At 45.0% G+C, this 26,626-nt stretch overlaps 2 protein-coding genes across 2 annotated transcripts; one reads left to right on the forward strand and one right to left on the reverse strand.

Moving 5' to 3' along the window:
* The first annotated feature begins 95 nt into the window (after positions 1 to 95).
* kcnh8 (potassium voltage-gated channel, subfamily H (eag-related), member 8) lies at positions 96 to 19,023 on the forward strand. Its single transcript, XM_088366010.1, has 16 exons — positions 96 to 339; positions 5,908 to 6,141; positions 7,194 to 7,325; positions 8,473 to 8,600; positions 8,674 to 8,911; positions 8,979 to 9,136; positions 10,934 to 11,138; positions 11,851 to 12,060; positions 12,427 to 12,626; positions 13,415 to 13,664; positions 14,619 to 14,833; positions 14,972 to 15,010; positions 15,439 to 15,701; positions 15,761 to 15,879; positions 16,055 to 16,134; positions 17,097 to 19,023. Exons 1-16 carry the CDS (start codon positions 264 to 266, stop codon positions 17,598 to 17,600), a joined length of 3,051 nt encoding a protein of 1,016 aa, XP_088222136.1. The 5' UTR covers positions 96 to 263; the 3' UTR covers positions 17,601 to 19,023.
* A 923-nt stretch (positions 19,024 to 19,946) lies between these two features.
* On the reverse strand, positions 19,947 to 23,477 carry LOC148379845 (polypeptide N-acetylgalactosaminyltransferase 15-like). The gene is made up of 10 exons (XM_088366024.1): positions 22,848 to 23,477; positions 22,588 to 22,754; positions 22,278 to 22,482; positions 21,768 to 21,935; positions 21,497 to 21,614; positions 20,985 to 21,185; positions 20,782 to 20,913; positions 20,584 to 20,685; positions 20,373 to 20,510; positions 19,947 to 20,300 (listed from the first exon to the last, which is right to left on the reverse strand). The coding sequence occupies exons 1-10, from the start codon at positions 23,285 to 23,287 to the stop codon at positions 20,124 to 20,126; spliced, it is 1,848 nt and encodes a 615-aa protein (XP_088222150.1). The 5' UTR covers positions 23,288 to 23,477; the 3' UTR covers positions 19,947 to 20,123.
* Between the last annotated feature and the right edge of the window lie 3,149 nt (positions 23,478 to 26,626).

The following is a 26,626-nucleotide window of genomic DNA, read 5'->3' on the forward strand; positions in this document are numbered from 1 at the left end:
TGTCACGGTCGTCCCCGCCCGGCTCTTACCCGCCCCGCACCTGTGAGTCTCACCTCGGTTGTTCCTTTACGCACGCAATTGAGACTCCAGTCGCACTGGTGCGCGCCTTGTACGCGCAGCATGCAAACGTCGCATATGTGCTGAGTGGAGCGGAAAAGCCGTGTTGTGCATTCAACTCCAAAACCTTTCAAGGGTGCACTTCACACGTTAGAACGACTTCTCTTCACTCACTTTGATGGGGACTTCGACATTAAGCAGGGAAAATGCCTGTGATGAAGGGATTACTAGCGCCGCAGAACACCTTTTTGGACACTATAGCGACGCGCTTTGATGGCACTCGTAAGTTCTCCCTTTTAATTGCATTTAAACGCATTCTGAGTGTGTTCAAGATGATAACTTGTGACTTTTGGAATGTTATTCGATTATCCTGGCTGGGGTAATATAATAACATTCTGGCTGGGAGTATGTTAACGTGGTTAGGACTTCAGTGGTGACTTATTGTGGGGGTTTGCCAGCGTTTTGGTGTTGTTGAATTAATCACCATATATATCCTCAAATAATATTTGTTTAGAAAAATGTTTTTTCTCTTTATTATCTGTCAATTTTTACAATAGTTGATGCAAATATTTAATAAAAAAAATATAGTAGCCTATATCTAAGTATTACTTTTTAAACAATAATATGAACGGTTTTTAGTACTGAAATAAAGTCATTTGCCTGACTCCAGCGCAGTCCACTTAGGTGCACTTCCCACTCGATGATGGTGTGAATGTGAGTGCGAATGGTTGTCTGTCACTATGAGTGCCCCGGCTCATGTGATTGACTGGCGACCAGTCTGTCTCTCACCTCCGTCCAGCTTGAATAAACAAACGATGGATAGATGGATGATCACTGAATAACTTCATACTTGACAGGACTGCAGTTTTCCCCTTAAAAAGTACTTTCCTACATCCGGCATCGAGTGTCGTGAATCTGTTCAGGGTACAACGAGAAAACACGATGGCAGTCAAGAGTGAAATATCAGATTCACAAAGCTTGATAGAGGACATAAACGTTGTTAGAGATCAGCACCGCGGACAGCAACACAAAGCACACAACAAATGAATGCGACTCCTGCTGTTCTTTATGTAAGATGACCGTTGCTAAACATGATATAACAAATATTCCGAAATATCCTAAATGCACTTGTATGACATAAAAACATGTCACAGCAGTATTTCAAATTCCAAGTTGTCCCACTTGACCCCACCTATACCTCTGTGTATTCCCACCATTATTTCTCCCTCCCACATTCCGCAATGACTCTACTGTACATGTGGAGCCATTACTTTTCTCACACTGGGGAATTGTTCTTGGTACCTAGAGCACATTAGTCTGTCAAGTTTTGTCCTTGAACGGGAAGGAAGGAAATTAACATTGGGCAATCTGACCTTACCTGAAGCCCAAGGAGGCCAGAAACAACATGATACATGGATGCTAGTCTTTAATTTTTATATGTATGTATACTAATGGGTACTTTCTGAGATTTAGTCGCTTGAATATAAAATGTGTTTGGTGTAATGGAACCAGTGGAGACAATATTTTTACCACAAACTGTCATTACAATTATATTGAGAGCTGTGAAGCGACACTGATCACTCTCACTGAAATAACGCTGATGAAGGTTGATGCTGAAATCTGTGTGAATGGGCGAGACACTTTAATTACCACTATTTGAGATTCCTTGCAGGATGCTTTTGTGAAGAGGATCACAGCTGAGTTGATCACAAATCAAAAGAACATTAGTCCGCCACTTCATGTATTCATCATCATCAAGAAATAGTCACTAGCAGAGCTAGGATTTTTTTTAAACCCCCCAAATTCTACTAAAAAAGTGCCAGAAAAATAATTTTAAAAAATCCAAAACTGGTGGTGCAAGGATATTTCAAGGGGGGGACAGTGCCTCCGCAGCCTCCCCTTTAGCTCCGCCACTGGATACAGTATTCAAGTATACTTTTTTATTTTCATACTCATTAATAATATTTGATCAAATATGTTTTTCCCCTCAAAGGAATTGCTTGTCCACCTTTGACACTATAGTGTCCTGGCAAAAGTTACCTTTGAGTCCATTAATTAGCTGTACGTATTGCTCTTGGGTACCTGAGGGGACAGAAATCAACTCCAGGCGTAGCATTATTTCTGATAGCGTAATGATTGGACTCTTGCCCCTAAAAATCCTCTTCATGAAAGACGGTGAGAAGCAAACCTTTTACTGCTAATAACCTTATGGCACGCCACGGCTGTCACAAATCCATATACGATTACACGCCACTAATTATCGGAGATAGCGCTAAAATGCACATTGCCAGTGTGAAATAATCCTAAACGGAAGCCGTTAGGATGCAAATGTAAGTAAATGTCAGGCCGTTGGAATTATTGCTTTTCCGCAAAAATCCAATTGCTGCTCCACGTGTCAGCGTCGGCGGAGGCGACCTGCTGCGAAGCAATAATATCATTCAGTGGGGAGACGGAGTCCATATTAGACCCCCCTCCGGCCAAATCCAGCTGACACTTTGTTGTAATCGAGGCTTGAATAAAGTCTCCTGGAGTGTGCCTGGTGTGTGCGTACGCCACACCGGACCGCTTGTTGAGATCTTTATTTGATCACTCGGAGTCTGGCTTCCTCTTTTGCGACTACTTTGCTTGATAATTACTGGCAAAAAGGCTTCAGAGAGCAGCGTGTTGCACGTTTACACTGCTGCGTTTATGCGCCAACAACAGAGAGATGAAGTCGCCGAGGACCGAATAGGAAAGCGAGATCAGCACTTTGCTTTCGTGCGTCATAGGAAGTGGCTGTGAACGAGCTGGAAAGCTCATTTGTCTCTGTCTTTGAACAGAAGGCCACAGAAGAACAAGTTGAACTCTCCCATGATGAACTTTTCTTCAATGCGCCAACTCTAATGAAGTTGTTAATAAGATTCTGCGGGGATCCCATCCCGCTTTCTAATGACCACTCCTTCCATCCCTCAGATCAACGCGTAAAAACTCATCAGGGTATTTCGGACAATAAAGGAAACGATCTCCCTTAGATCCTTTTGGCTGAGATTGAGGTGTTACTGTCCTGACCTTATGACCTGTACTAAAAAAAAAAGTATGAGCTCATTACTCGGTGTGAAATTTAATCAGTTTTTTTAATGAACTAGTGGACCTTATCAGTATTTTCACAAGGTTGCCCATGGTCTGTGATGTCACTATGGTGTACCCCCTCCCTCCTTTTTTTTTTTGTCTACAATTGGATGAAGCCCAATTGTCGGAAGGTAGATCCAAAGTCGGAAGTAATGAGTGTAGTTATGAGCCAGCGAGGGCGTAATCAATCATGGTCGACTGTAGTGCTGCAATTGGGCCGAATTGGGCCGTCCGCTCCCATTTTCTCCCAATTCCACTTAACACCGAGCCTGGAATGGCGGATGGAATGGAGGTCCGTTTGAGCTTCGGACTCATTACCCCAGAGCACTATGTAAGGCTATCCTGACCTCATTCTTGAATTTGTTACCGTCATCAAACATTTATCTTATCAAGTGGTAAAGTGATATTGGAGATTGGGAGATTGAAATTCATTATTAAGCATCGTCTATATTTAAATATTTATGGCTGGAAGAGGTATAATTATAAATTTCTTTTTCTGGGATTGCCACATTGCCATATGGTCAGGTGGATTTCCAATAATAATAATCGCTAATGATATACCAAACTATCGTAGTGTCCTCACTGTAAGGTCAGCAAACAGGATTATTAGTGTCCATTTAAGATGGATAAACTTCGGAATGAGAGTCGCCGCGGGCACGGTGTCTCGTTAAAGTGTCTAATTAGCAAGATTCCACCCTGAATCACCATGTCTAATGATCTGTCCGTAACCATCGGCAAACGCGGGTATCACCGGCGGAATTCTGGGGCGACTCGCACATTTTTAGCCTCAATTAATTGCTGACAGAAAACGACTTCAGCGGCCTGAGAAAGACAGAAATTCTGCCAATGATTTTTGTAATCATTTCATTCGATTGTGTTGAGGAGCTTTAAGTAGTGCTTTGACGCCATGTGCTCCTGTAGGTTTAATAATGAATAGGGTAGCGACCACTAAAGCCGTCTAGTGCCAACCTCGCTTGTCAAGTTATTCCTCGCCGGTAACTTTGGCAGCCCTGGGATGACATTTTTTTTTTTTCCTGGCTACAATATGTGACTGCTCCGTATTACTTTCTGAGCGGCCGTCATGAATTCTCGCCGAAGAGCGAGTAGAAGTTCTCATCCGTCACTCGGCCGTTCCCAAAGCCTCCACGCTGCATCCTCGTCTTTCATTATTGCTCCTCTCAAAGCTTCATCTCTCTCAACCTTTGCTCCCCCTTCACGTCAAAGCTTCCTTCGCCCTCATCCGTCTGTCCCTCCTTTACTCCTCTGGCCTTGAGTGCTCTCCTGGTTCTCATCGTCCATCTTTTGCTCTTATATGACTTCTTTCTAACTATTCCTGTGCTTTAAATAGTTACTTTTTATGCTGAAGTAGGCGTGGCCTAATGTGCATAATAATGAAGACAAGATAAATGTAGAACCTTCCTGTAGCGACACCTCCATTAGTTTGGAGAAGTTGCCCGGCAACAACTCGTAAATATAACGGTGGATCCTTTTGGGCTGTTTGACTTTATTTATATATTGCATCATTTGAGCTGATAATTGAAAGTATCGCTCAAAAAGCCTCCCTTGTTCTTTCCTCCTTCCTTTCTCATTTCTGCTTCCATCTTGACTTTCTTTGCCTCTCCTGTGGGGCTTCCCTCAACAGCTGTCAGGCACTATTGTGAGCCTGATAGGAAATGATATATGGGCTTCCACATAGGAACAATTAGGTTAAAGAAATTCAGAGTGGAGGGGCAGAGAAGGAGGGAGAGTGTGTGGAAAATTGGAGATGATGAAGAGGCTGGGAAAGGGGAGGGGAGCAAAAACAAAGTCTGGTAAAGAGATGATTCAGGTCTTTTCTAAGTGAGAGGAAGTGGTCAAAGCAAATGCTCTCAGGTGGAAGGAAGGAAATAAATGAACGCTGCTGGAATTCCAACGCTAGAGAGAAAATGAAGAGTAATTAGGCGGAGAGACACAAAAAGGGATGTAGCTGGGAGGAGGAGTTACATCCGAGTCCGGCGGTCCTTTTGGACTTTGCTTACCGCTGACGGACGGGCCTGAGGGGCCTCGCGACTGACAGCTGCTCCCAATGCAGCGAGCGCCTTTGACCATCTGTCTGGCCTGCCCGCGTATTGTTGCTGACAACACATTGGCGCTGTGGGCTCGGGATTTCATTCATTTATAAAGACGGCGGCTGTTTCCGTATATTTTCTAGTATTCGCCATGAGGTGTACCTAATTGTGTGTCCGGTGAGTTTATAGCAATATTTCTCATTTGTAAACAAGGCCGCCATCTTAACCTTTATTGCAACATATGAAAGGCCCGCTCGCCTAATCGTGACATCAATTCATATTTTGATAGAGTTCCCACAAGCGTGTCGAGTATTTGATGGAAAACAACCTCATGAGGGACGCCGCCGTTGCTACATACGAGGCCTTTTGTTCTCCACTTGCAATATACCCTCATCGAATCTGAGTGGAGGTGCTTTCCTTCAACAAAGCCTGACGTGCAACATAAAACGATTAAATAGCAGTGCTGTTGTGGGGTGGTGGGGTGGAGCAGAAAAATGAAATTACTCATGCAGAAAATAGAGTTTTGTAATGAAATTATGAGAACAAGTCATTTTGCAGGAGGACTCGTGCGATGAATATTATCAGCAGGTGTGAACACTTGTCTTGTTTCATTGCATTGAATCTTTGATTGGAGGTTTTTTTTTTTCTCCCCACAAATGAGAATATTTAACACACTCTGTATTTCCTTCCTCAGACAGTAATTTCATTCTGGCCAACGCTCAGGTGTCCAAAGGCTTCCCCATCGTCTACTGCTCGGATGGCTTCTGTGAGCTCACAAGCTTCTCCAGGGCCGAGGTCATGCAAAAGAGTTGCGCCTGTAAATTCCTCTACGGCCCCGAGACCAGCGAAAGTATCATCAACAGCATCGACGATGCTCTGGAGGGACGCAAGGAGTTTAAGGATGAGATCATGTTTTATAGTAAGACAGGTAAGCTGTGAGGTTTCATATTCCACTTTTGTTTTTAATAATACCGTAAATGCTAACTTGGCTAATTACGGCTAAAGAAAATGAGCTAATCCAACTGACTTTGGATGAGTTCGTATCTACTCGTCACGTGGTTGTGCTCCACACTGGGTCTAATAAAAAAAAAAAAATGTAGTCGGCAATTGAATCAACAATCCGTCACGGTGTCACATGACCTTAAAAGGCACATTTAGCAGATGGTGTTGGAAATTATGTGCAGTCACAGTTCTACTAATGCCATCACAGATGTGCTTCTGCTAAGTCCTGCTTTGTTTTGCTTTTACAGTCACATTCTAAGATATTAAATATTTCTTATATCCAACTTTGTCATGTTTAAAAAAAAAAAAATCAATTCCAAATTGAGCATCCGCTGTTTAATTTGTCACTATACGACACGGTTCCCCCCTTTTTTTTTTTTTTTTTACTGCTTTTGTCGTCTCAGCTTGAAAGCAAAACATCAGCTAATTGTTATGCAAACGACACCCCGTTGTTCCCACCGCTATAACTCGCCTACCCGAGGATTCCAAGATTGTTGTCTTCGGCTATCATCAAAATATCTGACTAAAAAGGTGTGACACCGGTTTGACTCCTGAGCCAACTGTCCGCAAAAAAAAAATGTTTCCCTAAGTGCACAATTGCATTCAGACTCATGCGCACTGGCTGAGTTATCAGCAGGCGAGCAAGTATGAACGAGCGTGATGGGAGGAAACTCCATGGGAGATTCTCTTCATTTGCATTTCACTCCTATGCCTTGAGAAGACAAAAAAAAAGTTTGCTGCCTTGTGTGGATCACACAGAACTAGCACAAGAAGTTTCAAAGTCCTGTAAATGAGCTGTGATGATTTAACATTGAGCACAGATCTCACAAATGCTGACCTGGCTTTTCCTCTAAAAGCAATTTATTTAGCGAGAAATGCACTTTTCTCAAGGGAGGGGGGCAACTGTAAATGGGCTTAGTAATAAGTCTGGGACTCGCCATGTTAATAAGACTTTTTCTTAATTTTTTTTTTTTGCAGCGGTGCTCTTCTGGTGCCTGTTGGACATTGTACCGATTAAGAACGAAAAGGGGGACGTGGTGCTCTTTCTGGCTTCGTTCAAGGACATCACTGATATTAAAGGCAAAAGCATTCAAGAGGACAAGAAAGAAGGTCAGTGAATGCACCGAGGTGTTTTTTTTTTTTTTTTTTTATCATGCAAGAGGTGCAGACACCAGAAGAGGTGATATAATAACTCTCTAACCTACCCAGGAAGTGCACTGTATTATTTTGGGGAGAAGAAAAACAGTAATATAATCATTTTTGCCTTTCCCTCTATTGACCTTGATCCATTTAGAAGAAAATACATTTTTGGCCAAAAGGATGACACGAATGACATTGAGCTGAACTTCGGTCATCGCGTGTGTGTTTACGTGTGTGTTTGTTCCTCGCCTGCATTACTGTAAATAAGGAAAAGCGGGAAGCATCAACTCAAAGCAAATCATTTTTTTGCTTACATAATAAAAAAGCTTTTCAACCTAAATTGAAAGGAGCTACAATAGCATGTCGCTACAAACAGGCCCGCATTGTAATTCCTACGGGTTAGAAGACACGAACTTGAACTTCCTTCATTTTGACTTTCCCTCCATGGTTCATCCACACTCGCCTCCATCACATATCCATATGCTTCCAGCTTTTATGTGTTCCCACAACACCTATGGACCTCCCTTCCCCCCTTACATGAATGGTTCTACCAGCAAAGGGAGATTCATTAGGTCTAAAAATAAAGCATTTCTCCGTCTCCGCGCTCCTGCCGTGTCCCGTCCCCCAAGGCCATGCCGCTTTATGGATGGGCCCCTGTCTGTTCCCCTCATCTGGGGGTCTGCCGGCACTCACTGGAACCACGGCAGGCGCTTTTTCCAAAGGACACTCAAAAGCGGTTAGCGCTTCGGTTCTTCACTTGGGCTTTGTTATTGCCTTCATCTGCCCTCGAGCCAATCTGGACTTAGTCCTTTTGCAGTAGCTTGAGAGCACGCCGGCCGCCAATAACGCTGGCTCCATTATCCAAGTTCCACTCTCAACATCTCTCCAGTACTATCCATCACACCAAAGCGCTTCAGTCGCCAAAACAATCCAGCTTTTTTTTTTTGTCCGATATCGTGTCCCACTTTCATCTATTTCAGTGCCTGTCACAAGGATGCAATTTTTGTCCTAACATCATTCACACTGAGTTGAGTTAGCGCTCATTTTCATTGCTATCTTATGAAGCCAAGGAATTGTGTTTTTTTTTTTTTTCGGACACTTCAATGTGTGTTTGCAGATCGACGGCGAGGCAGAATCAGAACAAGCTCTCCGTTCGGCTCTGCTCGGATGCGGAGCAGCACGGTGCTCTACCACGTCTCCGGGCACCTCCATAGCAGAAAGAAGAGCAAAATTAAGCTCAATAAGGTATATTATATCATCACGCAAACATCTGGTGGTATCATCAAATTGATTTGATTCCTGCATGGGTTCTATGCAGAATGTGTTTGGCGACCCTCCCGCCCTGCCAGAGTACAAGGTAGCAGACGCCAAAAAGTCCAAATTCATCCTGCTGCATTACAGCACGTGCAAGGCCGGCTGGGACTGGCTGATCCTGCTCGCCACTTTCTACGTGGCCGTGACCGTGCCGTACAACGTGTGTTTCATCGGCGACGACGACGACCTCACCCGCAGCACGACCGTCAGCGACATCGCCGTGGAGATTCTCTTTATCCTGGGTGGGTTGCTCACTGCCGGTGTTTTCAATAGCGTGCTCTTTTGACGTCAATATTTCCCCCCCCCCAGATATCGTTTTCAATTTCCGCACCACCTACGTCAGCAAGTCAGGCCAAGTGATCTTTGACGCTCGGCAGATTTGCTTTCACTACCTGACCACCTGGTTCATCATCGACCTGGTGGCCGCCTTGCCCTTTGACCTGCTCTATGCCTTCAAAGTCAGTGTGGTGAGTATTAATTTTTTATTTTTTGCTCAACACCTATTGTTGACAATAACAGAACAAAATCAATATAATTCTAAAATAAGCAACAATAGATTTGATCCAAACCTGATGATGGACATCTTGTGAAGCACAGCTGACATTCCTCCAAAGCAGTTTCACATAGATCGTTTCGATTCCTGCTCGACTGCCTCTTTGATTCTATCCATTGATCGCGCATACCGAGCCTTTAGATTGTATTTTATCGCATCATTAAAACTTTTTCTGCACGACTTGACTCGAACGCAAGACACCCTTAAAGAGAGCACGGTGCGAGGGGAAGCGCAGCGGTGGAGCAATTAGGTGGAGCTGTACAACTTGACCCTCGCCGACTGATGGTTTGCTTTACGATGCTGTTTACTTTCACTAACAGGATCCTCTGTGTCGTAAGGTCCACCATAAAGTCGCCTCATTAACACGGAGATGTAAAATCAGCTCACGCTTTATTAGATACAAGTCTACAAGACAGTGTACAGCGAGATGCAATTAATCTGTTCCAGTGCCACCCCCCCAAAAAAAAGTAGAAATTAATTTTCTAAATTTACACTTCATTAAAACATACAGTAATGACATTATTAGATAGAGTTGAAAAAAACTTTTTTCTGTTTCAACCCAACACATTGTGTTGCTCCTGGTATGTATACCTTGGCCACAAGGGGGCAGTATAATACAGTGTATATAAATATACTGTACTATACAGTACACATCTCTTTTACTGTATATTATTCAATCCAAATTTTTTTTTAAAAAAATGCCTAACAATGGAGGAAAGGAGTGTGCACACTGACACGCTGCCCCAAGGCAAAGGTCCTCTGTTTGGTTCCAGAATCTATTAATGGAAATACCACGCAGTCCCAGTAGATCCCAATTAGGTTCAAGGCCCTTGTACCCCGAGGCCCAGCGCTGCAGGGGTGGGCAAGACTGTAATTGCTGAAATGTCCTCAATAAAGTTGTTGATTTCGTATCCAGAATCCATCAGCAATTGCTGATTCCTCCTGTTCAATTAAGAGCGTACCTGCATATTCTGCTGCGTATGTAAAATAATTGAAAACAAACAAGACTGTTCATGTTATAGCTCATCGGGGGGGGCACATTGCTGCTGGGAGGAAGAAAATAAATAAGCGTCGTTGTCAAAATGGGCACAGAACACCGAGGAACAACGAGCGAGAGTGAAATTAAGAGGCGATGGAAAGGCGTGAGATGGAATAGCCGATGTAGAAATCCACAACGTACGGACGCTTATGTGGCTTACTGGCGGAAGGAGAGAGATCCTCCGTCGTCTCACCATAGGTGGGATGCAGGGTGATGATAGATGGTGGCGAGAAGATGAAGCTGCTCCCTAAGGCCTGGTAGGAGGCTTCATTACCCCTCCATCCTGCAGCTCTCCTCTATTTCTCACAGGAAGAGTGGATGTGTGTGTGTTGAAACAAAGCAGCTCCGATAAGAAGTGACCACACATTTTTCTTCTTAATATTGTTCACATGCCATCAGCATGTATTTCTCTTCCATATGTCCTCCCTACATTACACGAGTATACTTCCATAGAATTTGTGTCCTAGTTTTTCATACTCCCTAGTTGGGCTCCCATATGTGCAAATATAGTTGGAACATACGCAGTGGATGCTAACCTATCATCCTTGTCCTACATCCCCTGCTAAATAATAGCTACCTCCGCACGAGAGGCAAATGCACGGTCCACGACTTTCAAACGGGAGGCTTATCGTGTTACGTCTCCATCTCACGTGGTTTTGTCTCTTTCGCCAGGTGTCCGTGGTGCACTTGTTGAAAACGGTGCGCCTGCTGCGTTTGCTTCGCCTCCTCCAGAAAATGGACCGCTACTCCCAGCACAGCACCGTGGTCCTGACCTTGCTCATGTCCATGTTCGCCTTGCTGGCTCATTGGATGGCCTGCATCTGGTACATCATCGGTAAAATGGAAATGGAGGCCAACGCCTACAACTGGGATATTGGTGAGCAATTTTAAATTCATATATATAATATATAATGTGTTTTTCCTCTAAGGGTTGCATTTGAATTACAGTAAAGTAAGCTACCTGTACATATGTGCAAGACAAGGTGTTTTTTAGCATCTACATTTAGATGATGATGAATCATCGTTTTTATCGATTCAGGCGTTTGTGCAGACAGGTGATTGTGAGAGAACGGTGCGATTCGGCTGATAATTAATGAATCAAGCCGAGGCTTTCCCCTCAGTACGCAGGGCCCCTCATATAATGAGACCCCCGGGGCTGATCCCTGGTCAGTATCGATGAAGTGCGCCGCTCGCAATTACCTCTCGCTGTTGTCCTCACAAGCCGTTCCGGGTCAGCATTGACCGGGCCATGAGAATGACGCCGATTCCTCTTGACCAATTACTGCGTCTCGGTGTCATAAAATACAAGGAGGGAGGATTAATGCGTTGTATCCTAATTATGTATTTTTGATGCCGTGCGTACGTTGAAGTCGGGCAGCTGTGAGGGGCTTCTATCCAATTACCATTCATCAGTGTCTGCGCGAGACTCTCCAGGGATCAGCTGCATGTCTCCACTCTGGCTTGACCAGGGATTAGTTCTGCTTCCAAAGCATCTGATATGCTTCTGTTGAATCCATTGTTCTGGATTTAGCCATGTCCTTCTCCATAACAACTGAATATTGATATAAATATGTACGTAATATACCCAGGTTGGCTTCACGAGCTGGCCAAGCGTCTGGAGTCGCCGTATTACCCTATGGGAAGCGTGAACAACACCGGCAGCGGGCCGGCCATCCGCAGCGTCTACGTGGCCTCGCTCTACTTCACCCTCAGCAGCCTCACCAGCGTGGGCTTCGGCAACGTGTCGGCCAACACCGACATCGAGAAGATCTTTTCCATTTGCGTCATGCTTATAGGAGGTAGGCGGAAATAATTCCACACATACTGTACTTAGATTCTAATTTTGCAGGCGCATCAATCAACTCGATTTAATTGGGTCAGTCTGATCCACTTTTAGGGGGCGAAGAAAGGTAACGGGTTTTCCCCCGTGGTCATTCCACCCTCACGCCTGCAAAAATGTTAAATGTTCTTGAACACCCGGAGGCTTCCACGCTCACTTTTGCATACTCGTGCAGCACTCGGGGCGGCGCTGTGTCAATCGTAGCAATTTGGGACAAATGTTCTTGAGGATCCAGAGGTGATATGGAAAAAAAATATGCAAATGTCAGCCACTTCTTTGCTGTTCTGAAATAAAATATAACAGAAAATGTATTTTCTTCTTACAGCATTAATGCACGCATTGGTCTTTGGCAATGTGACAGCCATAATCCAGAGGATGTACTCCCGCTGGTCCCAGTATCACACCAGGACCAAAGACCTCAAGGACTTTATACGAGTGCATCATCTGCCGCACAGCCTGAAGCAGCGAATGCTGGAGTATTTTCAGACAACCTGGTCAGTCAACAACGGCATCGACTGTAATGAGGTACAAACAAGAGGTTCCCCTCTTTAGATCTCGAAAAAAATGTTGTCTTCAAGTTGGAGTGTCCTCACAGAGGTTATTGGAGGACATTTTATGGGCAAAATGAACGGTGAGACACAGTGTCTCGTTCCAACCTTGAGCAAAGAGTGAGGCAGGCAGCGTAATAGCGGCTCTTGGCTCCAGGCTGCAAATGGCTGTGTGAGACAGCTGTCACCATCGCGCAGCGACGCCGAGATGGAGCGATGCTGATGAATCTCAGACAGATGAATTAAAGATGAGCGTCTTGATTACAGTCGGCTAGGCCCTGATGGCTCATTGATCAGTTTTATGTGTTGCTGAGCTCCAGATTTTAATCCTGACAAGGGAGGAGAGACAGGCGGCAAATACGTTTAGCTTATTTTTTATAAAGATATATCAGACGGCGTTGTTTTGAATTTGGTTGCTTTTCTGTGTGTGGCAACAGTGTGTAGTTGTGATTCATTCATGAACCGCGTGGAAGAACGCTCTACTACGACATCTACTGCTTCTTAATCATAATGATAATGATGTAGAGAGAATATTAAAATTCTCCTTGAGTCCTATGAAAGGCGCTATATATTGAAGCTATTATACTCCTCATAAATCCAGTGATTTATTTATCGTAATTAAGCACATTTTAAGGACCCAGCCATCCGTTATCTATGATGTGATTATACTGTAATATTTAATCAACAAAATAAGAATTGTGGCATCAATAATAATAAATGAATTGAAAAATGCACCCCAACTTTTATGTCTTGTGGTCTTCCCAGCTGCTGAAGGACTTCCCGGATGAGCTCCGCTCCGATATCACCATGCACCTGAACAAGGAGATCCTGGAGCTGTCCCTCTTCGCCTCGGCCAGCAGGGGCTGCCTGCGCTCTCTGTCGCTCCACATCAAGACCACCTTCTGCGCTCCTGGAGAGTACCTCCTCCGAGAAGGCGATGCCCTGCAGGCCATCTTCTTTGTGTGCTCCGGGAGCATGGAGGTCTTGAAGGACGGCATGGTGTTGGCAATTCTTGGTGAGATTTACCGTATATATCCGATGAGTCCCTCCGTGCCGTTATTAAAACTTAAAAAGGAAAAGTACAGCAGCAGCAGCCCTGACAATGAGAGAGCCTCACTGTTGGTTCCTTGCAAATGAGCCCATTGTTTAGAAAAGGCCGACACAAAATCGCATTTAGTAAGATTTAACACCTAAACACCTTAAAGCATTTATAAACAAAGACCTAAAGACATTCAAAAGCAAAACAGAGAGAGCCAACAATGTACATTGACAACAGTCTGGTTAGCTTTACATAACTCTTTGCAGACATGAGTTCTCCTTAATGAGCTGAAAACTTTTGGCAAAAATGCAATTCTGCAAAAACAATTTATTTATACAGCAAAGTAATTATTATAATGGTGTGTTTTTATCAAAAGCTTTTTTAGAGGTTTTAATGAGAGGAAAACAAACTGTAAGATGCGTTAAAAAGAGGAATGTGGCACCTTCAAAGACACAAAATGAACTGTTCCAATTCATCATGATTTTTTTTTAATTATTATTACTTTACTCACTCGGCCATAGTTTGTAATCTGCTTTTTTGTTTGTTTTTATAACCATTCATGACCAATAACATTGATGTAAAATATGTTTTTTCCCAGGATGAAGTGGTGTAATTATACAAAATGTCTCAATTCACAGAACCAATCTGAATCATAATCCAAACCAACCTGATTCCCAGGAGGAGATTTTCCATCCGCAAACATCTGCTTGAAACGACATCTCGCCTTGAATCGATAATGATATTGTTTATTATGCATAACGTGTGTGTTTATTCCCTGCAAGTTAATTACGGCGGAGCAAAGTCAATTAAGGACACAACTTAGAAAGCGCCAAAAGAGTAAAAGGTGGAGAAAGAGGTTGTAGCACATGCATTTGATTTAATTTTTGAACAGAACCTCACACAATGTCCCCAATTCTGATGTGTGAGCAGGTAAAGGCGACCTGATTGGAGCCAACCTGTCCTTAGACGACCGAGTCATCAAAACCAACGCGGACGTGAAAGCGCTGACCTACTGCGACCTGCAGTGTATTAATTTAAAGGGTCTGTATGAGGTGCTGGACCTCTACCCGGAGTACTCGCATCACTTTGTGCAGGACATTCAGCAGGATCTCACTTACAACCTGAGGGAGGGACAAGAGACACATGTGAGTCATACATGTTGTGACACAAGATTGAATTGAGATCTCTTTGTGTTGCTTGTTTATCGATGAGGGAAAAAAAAAAAGAGTAGGCCGGTCGATTGCTTCTTTTAAGGCCCTTTTCCCTCTCTGGCTGTCTTCCAGGTGAAGGCCAAACTGTCCACTGCAGCTCTTGACTCTCAGGTACCTTCATCACATACAATCTTTCACATCCATATTTTGAGGGCCATGATTCAAAAGATTAGAATAAGCAGCCTGGAATGTTTTCATGGGCTCATTACAGGATATGAAACGTTTCTTGACCAATTGCTGGGAAATATGATGGAGGGTCAATTAGATTTTGATATAACCGTCAGATTATTTTTTTTTACACACCAACAAAATCAATCCAGCATTCTTGAACTTTGTACTGTTTGTATTTTTTTTTCCTTCGAGAGTTGGGTCGATCGATATTTACGCCTTTACCCTAACCCCTATCACAGCGGCTTCATCACAAATGTTGTACAATCCTTTCCCCTTGCTTGCATGTCAAAATGTCATCATTTATTTTGATATGTACACATCTTTGAAAGTACTATAAACAATCCATTACTGTTTCCCTCCGCTCCCAGTCAGGTGTGAAAAGGAACGGGCGACTCGTTCAGGGTTGCGCGCCTCTCGCCGAGACCCAGCGGGGACATGACAAGGACATGGGGCAAGATGATGATTGTCTGTCATCGGAGCAGAACAGGGCAGTGACCCTCAGGGCCGCCGGTGGGTCATCTCCAGACGATCGAGCCAATCACGGAAGCGCAGGATGCAACTCTGAAAAGTCTGGAAGGATGAGCCAGGAGATTACACTGGTCACGTTGGACCCTTGCGACTTGAGCCCCAGGTGAGTTGGATAGTTTTACACTGAGTAGGACACTCCCACATCATTACATCTCTGTGCAGGGTAGTGGACGGAACAGAGGACAACGAAGGGACAGAAAGCCTGCTGCCCTTCCCAGGTTTCTCTTCCAACCGTGGTTGCCATGACAATGATCCCACCAGTGCCTCAGCATCCACCACAGGTGCTAGCAGCACATCTCATTCACATACAGTCAAGTGAAAATGCTTACTTGCCTTGGCTTGTTTAGCTATGATTAATGTGACTTTGCAACATTTCTGGCTGTCAGATGTTTTTTTTTTAAATGCGCACCTCAGCACTCCCGGGACTGAGTTGAACCGCTCCATTTTATGTCACAGAAACGCCACACATCAGCACGGCGGAATTAGCTGCAAAAGCCGAGGAGACCAGAGGACAACTCCGACATCTCAACCAACAGGCGAGTGTGTGCGTGAGCCAGCGTGTGCACATGTGTGTGTGTTACACAAGCATGAAAAAAGTTGCAGACATAAAGGGGCCGCTGAGATCTTCAGTGAGTGCGCCATTTTAATCATCTCCAAAATGTGTAAGCATGTCGATAAACCTTCAACCTTTGCCTTTTAGCTCTACACTTGCATACATTTCCCCGAAGGTTAATTCTTTGGGGTTATAAGTATGATGACAATGCATGGCCTAACATGGTCCCCTGTGTTTTGCGTAATAGAAAACACGACGTGTGAGTCCTCAGAGAAGCCCGGGTCAATAGCAGCTTGAATAATTGCACAATAATGACGAGAAGGAGCTTGCAAAGCATTCAATGACCTGAGGTCAAACATTTTTCTGAGGACTCACATGACTTATACGGCAGCAAAATGTACTGACAAAAGCTTACATCTTGATAGTGTTTTTGCTTGCCGCCGCACGGCCTCCCACAATTCTTCTGTGAGGTGGCAAAGCAGAACTGCCACCGTATTGACGGCGTGTCAAATTGGCCTGTCGCTCTCACCATTTCTATTTTTATCCAAGCCTGTGTTTGGACTGGCCCGCTACAATCGGTGCAGCAGAGTGTGCTAGCATTTAAACATGTTCTTCAGTCAGTCAGTCTAAGCGCTCAGCCTATGCAGGTGTACCTAATGTTGTGGCCAGTGAGGGGTTTGTCGTCTCCCACCTGCCGTAGCGGCAATGCTGCTGGGATGGCTGGTGTTCTCTCGCCGGTTGCTGGTATGCATGATTGAACTGATGAATGGCAATGAGTGCTCCAACCGGCACAGGCAGATGGCATCTTGGCATGCTTTCATGGCCCTCTGTCCACATGCCCACCCCCCCACGCATGGATGGATGGATGAACTGACAGACAATGCATTGATGAATTGAGTGATTGAATATCGCACGTGTTGTTTATTTTGCTTTGTTCATTGGAAGGTGCTCAACCTAGGCAGGGAAGTAGCAGACCTTGGCCAGGTGATGAAGCGAATGGCCCAGCTCATGGAGACCCTGATGTCTTCCGGGCCCCAAGCAACAGTGGCGTGCCCCACACATTGCTCCCCAGGCCAACGCATTCACCCGGCCCACACGTGCTACCCTTCCCCGCCCTCGTCTCAGACTCCCTCCATCTGGACGGACACGCCCCCCTCTCGGCTCCCGGCGCCCTCGTGGCACAGACCCCGGGACCTTCAACTGGGGTACGCCCCCGGTCCCTTTCAAATGCAATCCTCCTCCATCATCGCAGAGGCACACCTGACTTCCTCGCCCTTCGGCTCACCGGAGACTCACCGATGCAAAGACGGGCTTTCTACCTCTATCAGGTCAAGGGTACACGGTCCACCTCCGCAGGACGGGAGTGACGCGAGCCCTCATCGGAGCTACGGGCGCTCCCTTCCCTGTGGACTCGTGGAGCTCTACCAGAACCAAAGTAAGAGTTTGTAGCAGGCCTGCATCTGGCAGCCATTGGCCTTTCTTTCCGTAGACATGACTGGGAATGATCACATGGTTTTTGCAGGGATGCAAGGTCACTCTTGCATTAGAGACACAATGAAAACACGCATGAAAACAAATTGGTTGTGTTAGCGTTAGCTTTTTTGCATTTTGCTGTTTATTAGGACAGGGATTAAAGGTTAAAGGCAAATAACCAAACCCCTCCCTTCCTCCCTCCTTCCTTTCCTTTTCCTTCTGCCACCCGACTACCCCCTGAGGCACCTTCCCATTTGAAAGCGATTTGAAAGCAATAGACACACAGTAGGAGTCTTTCTACCCATGCAATTTATTATCGGACTCCGAGGTTTGATACCTTTTTCAGGGCCAAAAAGATGCAGGTATGAAAACATTAAGGTGAGAAGAAAGAAAAAAAAATCCTCAGAGGAGCCATCCACGATGAGGAGTCTTTAGTGGAGGTGGGGCATCCCCACTCAACTGTTTGCTGAAGCCTCCTACCTACCTCTCACTGCTCTTTCCCAAGGACCAGCCCTGATTGCTCCTGGTTATCCAACACGTTGGGGGGATGAGGAACAAGAGGTTAGACATATTGCACTCTTTCCGACTGGTCCTAGGGGAACCGGGGGCGGTCGGGTTGGGGGTGCTGGCTACGCTTGGCTCGGAGCAACTCCGGGCCTGCTGTCACACTAAGTAGGCTCGGCTTCTCCCTCTCGGGCTCTTTTCCAATATTTCCCCATCACCGGTTCTCGGTCCCCCTTCCGTGGTCTCTCTGTGCATGCTAGTGGGAGCACTTTTTTGAGTAGTCGCTGTAGACGCACATTAACATGCCGCATGTCCCAGCTCGCCATTTATCCTTCTATTTAAATGACAACACTGTTTTAATAACCAAACTTGACATTTACTGATGCATATTTATTGATGTGGGTTCATTTTTTGAAACAGCCAGGTAATTTAAAGCCTAAAGGCATCAGATGCATACCTGTTGTGGGGGGGGGAGGGGGGTCAGGAGTAGACCAATAACAAATTGGTTAGGCCGTTTCCCTGATGCTCATCAAGGCTTTTTGGCTCTGACATTTGTTTTCTCGCAGGTGAAGAACGAAGGCAATATTCCCACAGAAATGCACAATATTGAAGACTTTTATATTTATATGAATGTATCAAAACAAAATGTATTTTTATACCTTAAAGAATGCAAGATGTTATTAGGTTACGAGGTAGTGCCAGTTTTGTTAGGCGGCATAGGCGGGGATCCCGAATCGGATAAAGGTCCTGATTGGCTTCTGATGATTTGCATTAATGTTGTATTAAGATCCTTTGCACATGGAATGTACTGGAATAAATCATTTTATCCTCCCTTCAGATTTTGATATTAGATCCGAGAATTGATATGCTAATAAATGACTAACATGACTGTTAAGTCAGGGTCATTTTTTTTAAAGTATTCTTCAGTGTTTAAATATTCATCCAAAGTAGCTATTCTTCTTTCCTCAGAGTTTCTATCAACTATTTCCCTCATCCATAGTAACATGGTATCATTTTTCCTCCCAACAGTGAACTCATCTTTTATTAACCATTTCTCATATCACTCAGTCCAAACTGAGGCCCATCCTGCTTTGTACCCAACCTGCTTTTTTTTTTTTTCCATTCCACTGAAAAGGTCAGTTAGGTTTGGCTAACACGAATGCAGAACGACGTAAGTACATTCAACTTGGATCTCTTTCACCTTTTTGATTCCGACAATGCATTTTAATTTCTTACTGTTAATTTCTTTTCACAATGTTGAAATCTACCAGCTGTGCTGAGGATGTGAAAAAGATTTTTTCTGGCCTTCATCCACGCTAATCTTATGGTTGTGTGTACAGCCACACCGATCACTTGAGTGTTTTACCGTTTGTGTTTGAGATGCCGTCTGCTGTGTTTGCATTGCAGACAAAGGAGAGGACGTGAATGGAGCTCACACGACACTTGTGTGTTTGATAAATGACTCTGAGCTGCTCCCATGTGTGTTATGCTACAAACACTGCCGCCGCAAAGGGTGGCAGAACAATAGGTACGTCACAAGCCGGAGATGAATGGTGGCTTCCTTTCATCAAGTTCCATCAAGTGAAGCTTCTGCAACATCTGCCGAATGACGGCGTCTCCTTCTCCTTGAAAGGGAAGTGACATATTCTTTTTTTTTTAACCACTAGATTGCAGGATTGCTATTAATTCATTGTGTATCTACTGGAGTGGTATAGCAAGCCCATTGGGCAGATTTTGGAAAACCTTGATCTTAAGGTTTATAAACAACGCCATCTGCTGTTCACATCTGTTTATGGAAGAAAAATTGGAAAAAAAAACTTTTTACTGCTTAAATTTATTAACAATTTCATCATGCTCTTTAGATGTGAGCTGATAGTCTTTTATTAAAAATAAGAGTTCCATCTAAAATCCTTAAAACAGGAGAAAATATTGTAAACGTTTTACCATAATGTAGATAATGATAGATTATTATGATATACGTTTTTTGGACAAATATTAGGGCGACACGAGCTGCTCAAAGTGCCACTGCTGCGTGGGATGCCGCGTGCAGGGGCGCAAGACGAGGTCTCCCGCACCCGTCTGGGCACCGACTTGGTCTGATGGTGTGCCACGTCCATCCTTCACAGCCTCCACACACAGCTGAGACTGCCGATGTAGCAACTGGCCACTCAGCTGGAAAGAAACAAAACCTTGCAGACCTGAAAGTCATCTCAAGAGGTTATAAAATTCTTTGTCCTGCTTCACCTTTATGAACGTCCACTGGAGCCTTTCGCTGATTGGCTGCCAACACTGGGAGAGGACCACCTGGTCTCCGACGGCGTCCATACACAAAGCCCCCGCGGGACCCCATCGCACTTCCCCGTCGGAGTTGAGGTCACAATGCTGCAATAACCTGCAGGTTATCTTTGTGGCCTGCGACTTTCTTGCAGAGTAAGGAGACTGTTGCCATGGTTACCTGCCTGCCTGTGCCACTGCACGGCGCTAGGATCATGGCTCCGACTTGCGCTCCTTGACCCGGATGGTGGTCGATGCAGCCACCGACTGCGACGTTGTACAGCTTCAAAAAGACAAAAGTGACTCACATTCAGTATTTGACTAAGTAAGTATTTTTCTAAATATTTTCTTAAATATTGCCTGTGTGTTCCCATATTACCTCGCCCGAGAATCCTGGTCTATCCTGCGGAATGTAAAGTTGGGGATGGATCGTCGTCAGGTACCAGTGGAAGTCCCTGCATCCCAAAGTCATCTTCAACTGCTGGCGCTCGGTAATATTCGGCCTCTCAGACTGCACGTAATAGAGCACATTTTTGTACATTTTGTACGGGCGTACTCGGATATCACTCGACACACACACACCTGCCTAATAAAATGAGCCAGCGTGTCCCGCCTGTAGAAAATATTGCGGTACGTGTCCATCCACGTGTCAGCTACGCGGATCTTGTTCCTCTCAAGCTGCTCCTGGTCTTGGAAACGGGAAGGGGGGCGGGGGAGGCGGTGGTCTAGGTGGGCCACTCGGGAGCAAGGAACCACCTCCATTGAGCCGCCGCACGACCACACCTTGGATAGCATTAGCAATAACAACAGGATTAGGTTTCCTCTTCCTGTTGGATTCTCATTTGAAAGAATGTGAATAACAATCTTTCGCGTCACATTGAAGTCATCACATTTCCCTAAAATGGGGTCAAATGGTCAAGTCATATTCTCTTGTTATTTTGATCTCTGGTGGAAAGCAAAACATTCCAAAACCATTACTTGAACACAACATTCTCAATAACTTGGCTAAAGGCAAGTGGATCACCCAAGTGCAGTGAAAAACCATTTGCACATGATTCATATTTCTTTGCGCTGGATTTCAAACAAAAACTAACCTTGATTGACAGCTCAATCTGTTCCCCTCCCCACAGTAGAATCCCAGGATCAAAGGCTCCCACTTTATGGAAGAAATGTCTATCCACGGCCAGAACTCCACCTCCTAATGCTGGACTCCTATTGCAGTCAGAATCAGAACAGGTTGAAGTAATCACAGCACAGAAGATTGAGAAAAACATTCCTCTCTTGTGTTAAAACGTCGGAACAACGGAAGTTCAACTTTGGGCTGTAGTCATGACACAGAAAGGCCATAACAGCCTGTAAACTCACAGTACAGGTTCAACCGCCAAGTCCGAGTCCCCGTCCAGCAGTTGCGGTTTGGATTCCCAGGAAAAGTCCAGATTCCAGTCAAAAACCCCCCACACTGGCCACCGGGTGGCGTTGTACTTAAAAGTCTCCCAGTGGATCACATCCATGATGGGGGAAACAACTCTGGTCCTGCAAAAAACACCACATCCATGACGTGCGTGTCTGAGTCGAATAACACGCTGTCTTTTATTAGTCCTGTCTCTGGATTACATGTGTTTGAAATATTTCTTTCATGTGGTTGAATGATAGCGACAAAAGCTGTGGAGCAAAACAGAAACTAAGACTATCCATTTCCCGACCAAAGCGAGCTGCCTAATTGGAGGCCTAATTGGAGCCACACCACGAGAGCCGCACCCCCTGCTATGGAATGATATTTGTCACCCTACTAGCATGTACTACTGTGCTCTTTGTCTACTGGTGTGGGGGGCATGAGGTATTTTTTCTTCTTTTTATTATTAGGTGGGCTCTTACCTGTCCTGGGCCACCCTCTCCAGGAGTGGTTCCAGCCAGCCGTTGTGGCATTCAACGTGTGAGTCCATGAAGACCAGAACCTCCCCAGAAGCTATGGATGCACCCAGGTTACGGCACCCTCCGACCCCGAGGCGCTTCGTGCTGCGAATCAAACGTACCCCATCCAGGTGGGACACATATTCACTGAGCTCAGTCTTCAAGTTATCTGTGTTGGGATGGATAAATGAATACATGATAGAGAATGCATAAGAATCTATGGACCACCGCCATACTATGATTCCTGTACCCGATCATCTAAAGGCATTCATACCATGTGTACTGAGGTCGTCCACTAGGAGGAGCTCCACCAGGAAAGCACTGGGCGCTGTGCTGATGACGCTGTGCAGTGTGCGTAAAAGTGTGGACCAAGCCTCATCGTGAAAGCAGATGACCACGCTGGCAGAAGGCAATGATTCACTGTACTGTTCGCCAAAGCACCTATCACAAAAAGAATCCATCTCACACTGAGTAACGTATCCACACCGAAGTAGTCCATGCGTAAAAGTGATTTTGTTTACGTCCCATACTCACTTAGGATGTCGCGCCTCAGGCAGTGAGCGATACGCTGAGATCTGGTTGTCGTATTGATCCTGCTCTTCTTCTTCTTCCACACGACCGGACAGAAATTCCTTCCTCGACGCGGGTAAGAGCATCTTGTAATTCCCATTCTTATACCGCAGGTCTTTTGCGTTCTGCGTGGACGCCACGAACAAAAGTTGGTCCTCCTTAAGCGAGTTAATGGGGACGAACTCGGGTACCAGCTCCAGTTCTGCGTCTCCGATCAGCTCCAAATCGTCCGGTGGATCCGGGGGCCGCTGGAAGGGGCGGCGTGGGGCGCCAGCAAGTGTCTGGTGGGAGCGTTGTTGTTCTTCTTCGTGGAAAAGGTCAGAAACTATCAACAGAAGCAAAGTGACTCCAAGAAGCAACAACCATAAACACAAGATCCTCCGGTGTCTGCCCCACAGCCCCATGTTGCAGAGAGGCTCCCAAAAACTTAGCCCAGTTTAAGTCTCACTTCCATGCTTGCGTTTAATCTATCCCAAAAAGTAATCCACTGCACCATGAGCGCACCGACCACATTTGAATCCATTAGACTGGACGAGCAGGTTGCCCAGAGCACCAACTCCCGTTACTGTGGAGTGGATCGCCTGTCATCGTGCACACCCCGCGGTCCTAAAGCCTGCAGCGCTCTCGTTTGGCTCCTCCAATTACCCAAGCCGTTCCACGCGTTTGGCTCCTCCAATTCGTCAAAAAAAGTCTCTTGCATAGAATTGATGACAAATGTAAGTTTTTATATTTATTTGTGCGATCAGACAAGGTTGTACCCATACCCCTCACTCAAATGAGTAACCTCAAATTCCTCCATGATCCATAGCAGAAGACTGAAGACTGTGAATCAATTTTTTACAAGCCTGTCGTGAAAATAATCGACATAACTGAACAATGACAACATCAAGTTGTGTGTTTGACAGTCTTGCTTTGGTGCTGTTCATAGGCTGCAGGCCATCTGTCAAAGTCGGAAAACAGCAGCATTCGGGTCCAGTTTGGATCTCATGGTTCCGTCTTGGCAGTTTGACAGTTCATCTGGATGAAGGATAAGACGATGGAAAATCGAGTTTTCCCAGCAGGTTGCTATCACCGTCAGATTTAGAGTTACAGCACTGCAGTAAAAATATTTTTATGAGATTTTTAACGCATTTTTAACCCCTAACTGCACACACATTGAATTGAACATTGGTTTTTTTTTAAGTACACATCTGCAAACACAGTATATTTATTGCCCCTCCTACTTGGGATGACAGGCCAGCGTTCCCTCTCATGTTTGTGATTACAGTGGTGAGATGAGGACATCTGAGAAACACGAATGGGGTTAAGTAGGAGTTCATTTGTGTGTTAACCAGCAATCTGCGCTAATGTAGCGCGTCAGGGTTATTGTTCTTTGCAGGAGCTTTTCTCAGAGAATGAGCAAATGTGCTAGGTGGAGAAGAAAGAGAAGGCGGACCCAAATGAGAGGCCTGCGTGGAGGAAAAGAGAAGGGGTCAGCCCAGGTTAGTTGCTTGTGTTCTGGTGGGAACATGTTCAGTCATAGGGCAAATGGGGATAACATAATATCATGCGTTTCCAGAAGCAAGCACTCCCATGTCGTCTTTGAAGCCAAAATACACTTGAGGAGAAGACTTCCCTCCCACCACAGAGAGGCACACACACACAGGAGGAATGTGTCTGCATTCCACTTCCCCTTTAAAAATTGACTGCATGTGCCCAGTGAGAAAAAAATTATTTGTGAACGCAAAGACTCAAAATTTGTACATATGATCTAAACAGGATAGTGAAATTGTGTCTTATAAAATATCAAAAGGGGGAAAAAAACATGAATTTTTTAATTTGGGCTGTTTTAGCTCCTGCATAAAAATGTTGAGATAATTATTTGATTATTGCTTGTATGTATGTAATGTTCTGTTTTACTCCCAGGGCGCCACGTTTGTTCCTTTCCCCGAATAATGTCCACATGAGATCACCTGTTGTTAGACAGTGTGACCACCAGGGGACGCAGAAGCACATTGACTGCACTTAAAACCCAGGAACCATTGGAGGGAGGAGCTAAGTAAACGATTCAAGTAAGTTGACATGTGCAGGCGTTTTAGTAGTTTAACAGCATACTTGCCATTGATACGAAACCGATTCAGTATCAGTCTCAAAGTAAAAGGTCATTGGAGATTATATCCGGTTCAGTGAGCAGGTCTACGGGTGACTGCAAGCTGTGTTTTGAGCAAGTAATTTAAAGATTTTCAAGCTCTCCAATTGCCTTTTATTTGCAAATGCATGCATGCTAACACGATGGAACCATGGTTCGGGACCCGACCTTACCCACGGGCTGTACTTTGTCGATTTTCTTTCACTTCTGCATAAAGTTTGTGACTTTTGTTTAATTTTTTTTCATTTTGCTTGTTAAATACTGCTTCATGATTCGCTGAGGTATCAAGAAGTGGGTTGGGCAATGAGAATGAAATCCGATTGGTTGAAAAGGGGGCGCGGTTATGCAGACGAGGGGCCCTGATGTAAAGTAGGCGTGGCGTCGTTGATTTGAAATGCTGCCTTCCGATTGGCTTTTAGAAAGTAGGCGTGGTCAGGCCAATTTCAGCTGCGCTCTGATTGGCCAGACTGAATTTGGCAAGGTAGAGGCGAGCAAAGTGCCACTTAGGTTTTTGAAGGCAGGTTTCAGTCTTGAGGTGAGCGTGGGTTGCTCATCTATCACTGCCATCGTCACGAGTCTTTGGTCGAGTGGTTAACGTCATTGCCTCTACCTGTTAGAGCTTCACTTGAAGCTCGCTAGCTATTGTAAAACAACAACAAAGGTGGCTTGTTGTTAACTAGCACGCCCACAAATGGCACTCAGCTGTCGATCAATCGTGAATCAACGAAAGCGTTTGACTTCAGCGTTGTTTTGTCCATTTTCCACGCAAAGTGGAAGAGTGGAGGCTCTACGTCGGCTGCTGGTCGTCTACCTGCCAAATGTTCTCCTAAGGTACGACTTGCTCCCTATGTATGCCTTCTTTTTCCCTTCTATGTAGCATTATGCTCCTGGTGACTAGGTAGGGTCAAAATATTAGGTCCACCAGCACGGTCGAAGGCGACTAAATATTCTTTTCGAAATATGATTTTAATCCGTGCTAAGTGGTTGTGGAGGGTAAATTATTATGATGAAAATGTAATTTAATATCAAGTTTATTATTTTTTGTCGTTGTCAAGCTTTTTGAACACTTTAAAACATCGAGATTACAAACGTTCACCCCTCAGTCAGTCTGGACGGAGCTAACTGAACTGTTTGACAGAGGTGGTTGATTTTGACGTCTATTCTGCGTGAACGCTTTTAGAGCCACAGAAGCTCATACTGCAATGGGTGCAGTACAATATGTGCCCAGTAGAGGGCACACTGACTCTTTTTTTCCTGCTTGACAGGATAGGAGAGGTTTGGGGCCCAACGGTGCAGCCAGCCAACAGCTTCGTGGGACCTGCTATTGGACATGTGATGTGAGTACGCAGTGTTGCGTTTGAGGAGCTGATGGATAATGTCTCATTGCAGCACAAGGTGGCTGTGAGTTCACCCACCTCTCCTGTCACTTCTAATGGCACACAAGTGCCACCAGGGGGAAGGTGAGCAGATCCAACCAGTTGATATCACTCACTGGGACAAAAACTAAGTGCCAGGTACTGCACAACGTCATACTCACACACTTCTGGAAGTGTTTTCAATGACATTGAGGCAAACCAAGATAGTCATGAATATACATTTTAATAATATTTATCTA

This window comes from Syngnathus floridae, chromosome 21 (assembly GCF_059516105.1).
Source record: "Syngnathus floridae isolate MCC-2025c chromosome 21, RoL_Sflo_1.0, whole genome shotgun sequence".
Lineage (NCBI taxonomy): Eukaryota > Metazoa > Chordata > Actinopteri > Syngnathiformes > Syngnathidae > Syngnathus > Syngnathus floridae.